Below are 2,685 nucleotides of genomic sequence, written 5' to 3' on the forward strand. Positions count from 1 at the left end.
TCGAAACGGTTCGCGTCGAAACGGTATGGGTCGAAACGGTTCGCGTCGAAACGGTACGCGTCGAAACGGTACTGGTCGAAACGGTACGGGTCGAAATGGTTCGCGTCGAAACGGTACGTGTTGAAAGGGTTCGCGTAAACAGTACGCGTCGAAACGGTACGGGTCGAAACGGTTCGCGTCGAAACGGTTCACTTTGACCCGAAACCTGACCCATTTCTTTAAGACACTAACCCACATTGACCCATTTCTTTAATGTTGTCGACCCGCTTTGACCCGAAAATAACAAGATGGAATTTCAAGTGACCCATTGTGACCCATTTAGATAAAATATCTTACCCAAACCAACCTATATAATTTTAAAAGCAACCCAAACTGATCCACTTGTAAGCCTTTGGATCAAGATTGCCCCCTCTAGTAACATCTTACATAAATTAGTTGTGTTCAAGTGTTTGGTCATTGGTGTACGTCTAGGGCTTGTATTCAATGGTTGTTTCTTTTTTATTTTTTTGAACTGCTACTATTTTATTAAAAACATAAAATAGAACAAAGGGGCCAGCAGGAAACTGGAAATCCCAAACAAAACAAAAACAAAAACATTACGTAATCAGGTCACGAATATTAAAATCTCTCCATCTCTCCCAATCTATACTCGCATACGAAGACCGGTGTTTAATCCACATAAACGACTCCTCTTTAATCCTTTCGATAATGCACTCCACCCGAATTTGTTTCCTTTCAAAAATTCTTTCATTTCTTGATTTCCAAATGATCCAAATACTCGCAAAGATAACAACACAAATCACTCTTTTCCACTTCTTAGATCCTTTCAATTTATGAACCTCTTCCAGCAAGTCTACAATTGAATCAGCTTGCCCAATGTTTGGAATTTTCAACCATACCCACACATGCCACCATAAAGCTCTAGTAGTCACACAAGAGAAGATTAAGTGATCGATAGTCTCGCAACCAAACCCGCACAAAACGCAAGTCGTGTCTTCCACTCGGACTCCCCTTTTTTCCAACTTCGTTTTTACCGCAATTCCCCCATTAATGGTTCTCCAAATAAAAAACGAAACTTTTTTTGGAACCCAAGATAACCACTCGAATCGACCGACCTCCACTTTAGTGCCAATATTTTCAGCCACCCCTTTCCTAAAATTTGCCACAGAAAAATTAGCTTCTTGCCCATTTTCAATCACAAGGCCCAACTTCTCAGGGTCCGAAACCCCATCCTTAGAAATATCCTTTTTAACCTTGGCTATATCCTTCCATACTCCTACCCACCTATTTTTCAACGGAACCCCATCCTCACCTATATTGATCCCATGCAAAGCTTTAATGACATCTGCCCACAAATGGTTTTGTTGGTTTCTAACTCTCCAATGCCACTTCATAAGTAAAGCCCAATTAAGGCTTCTAATCTCCCCCAATCCTAACCCACCCAACTGTTTAGGCGCCACCACTTTATCCCAACCCACCCATCTAATTTTACTCCTCGACCCCGTTCTACCCCAAATAAAATCACGACGAATGCCTTTTGAACAATGGTTGTTTTTAAGAGTCCAGCCCCCAAGTCTTTCCAATTTTAGTTGCAATAGAAATCTGTTTGAAAAATATAAAAGAAGACCATTTACCAACCTTGCCCCCGCGATTTTTCCCTCTTTTGTGTTAATTTTACCAAAATATTATATTTTGTAGTGTAAATATTATGTTTTTAAGAGTCCAGCCCCCAACGATTTAGATTTTGAGAATTCGGCCCCACTGAATTTTCGTTCAAGCTCCCCCTTTGCCATTTGTAATACCTTTTGAACATTTTTTGATACTTTTATATAAAAAGTTAATAGTAATTTCATATTATAAGGCTATAGGGTGTGGCTTAGCGCCACCCCACCATGTCACCCTTTTTAGCGCCCTGGGGCGTCATCAACCATCCCCGACAGTTAACGAGGGGGCGCTATCCACCCCCCGCCACCACGCTAAGAGTTACGTAAATGCTAACGTCATAAACCTTCTTAATATTTTAGCACGATACCCTACCAATAGTTTACGATATGAAATGATGAATTGCCACTAAAAGTAGGAGTTGAAGTGATGGACAAATTAGATGGTGTACAAGACACTTGATGATTTTTGCAATACGTTTCAATTTATATATGATAAAATTCAAACTCAATTAACAGTGTTAATTTATTATTAAATTTATATATGATAAAATTCAAATTCAATTAACAATGTTGATTTATTATTAAATTAGAATTAGAATTAGAATTAGAATTATTTAAAATTAGAATGAATAGTAACAATAATTAAGAGATGAGCAAATGGTATCGGGTATAGGTACCGGTCTCAAACATACTAAACCGGATTATTTTTTGTACCGGTTCTGCACAGGTATTCACTGGTTTTTACCTTCAAATACTGGTGCAGTACCAGTACCGACCGGTACCGAACCGTACCATACTAGGTATATTCGGTACCGGTACCCACTTTTGGGGATTTCGGTAACGGTATTTTTGGTACCGATTGGTACCGAGCTCATCAAATCCTGTAGCAACGCAGCAATGCAACTAACTGCACCGTTTAGATTACTTTTCATACACACAGTAAATAAACTGTATTTCGTTTTAATGAAGTTTTATAACACAACAACTTATTTTGCTTTCTTTTTTGTCTTTTTCTGTAATT

At 38.8% G+C, this 2,685-nt stretch overlaps 1 protein-coding gene across 1 annotated transcript; it reads right to left on the bottom strand.

Annotated features, from left to right (window-relative positions):
* Positions 1–596: 596 nt before the first annotated feature.
* Positions 597–1,394, bottom strand: LOC110939535. The gene has a single exon (XM_022181093.1). The coding sequence runs from the start codon at positions 1,392–1,394 to the stop codon at positions 597–599; it is 798 nt and encodes a 265-aa protein (XP_022036785.1).
* Between the last annotated feature and the right edge of the window lie 1,291 nt (positions 1,395–2,685).

This window comes from Helianthus annuus, chromosome 5 (genome assembly GCF_002127325.2).
Source record: "Helianthus annuus cultivar XRQ/B chromosome 5, HanXRQr2.0-SUNRISE, whole genome shotgun sequence".
In the NCBI taxonomy this organism is placed as follows: domain Eukaryota; kingdom Viridiplantae; phylum Streptophyta; class Magnoliopsida; order Asterales; family Asteraceae; genus Helianthus; species Helianthus annuus.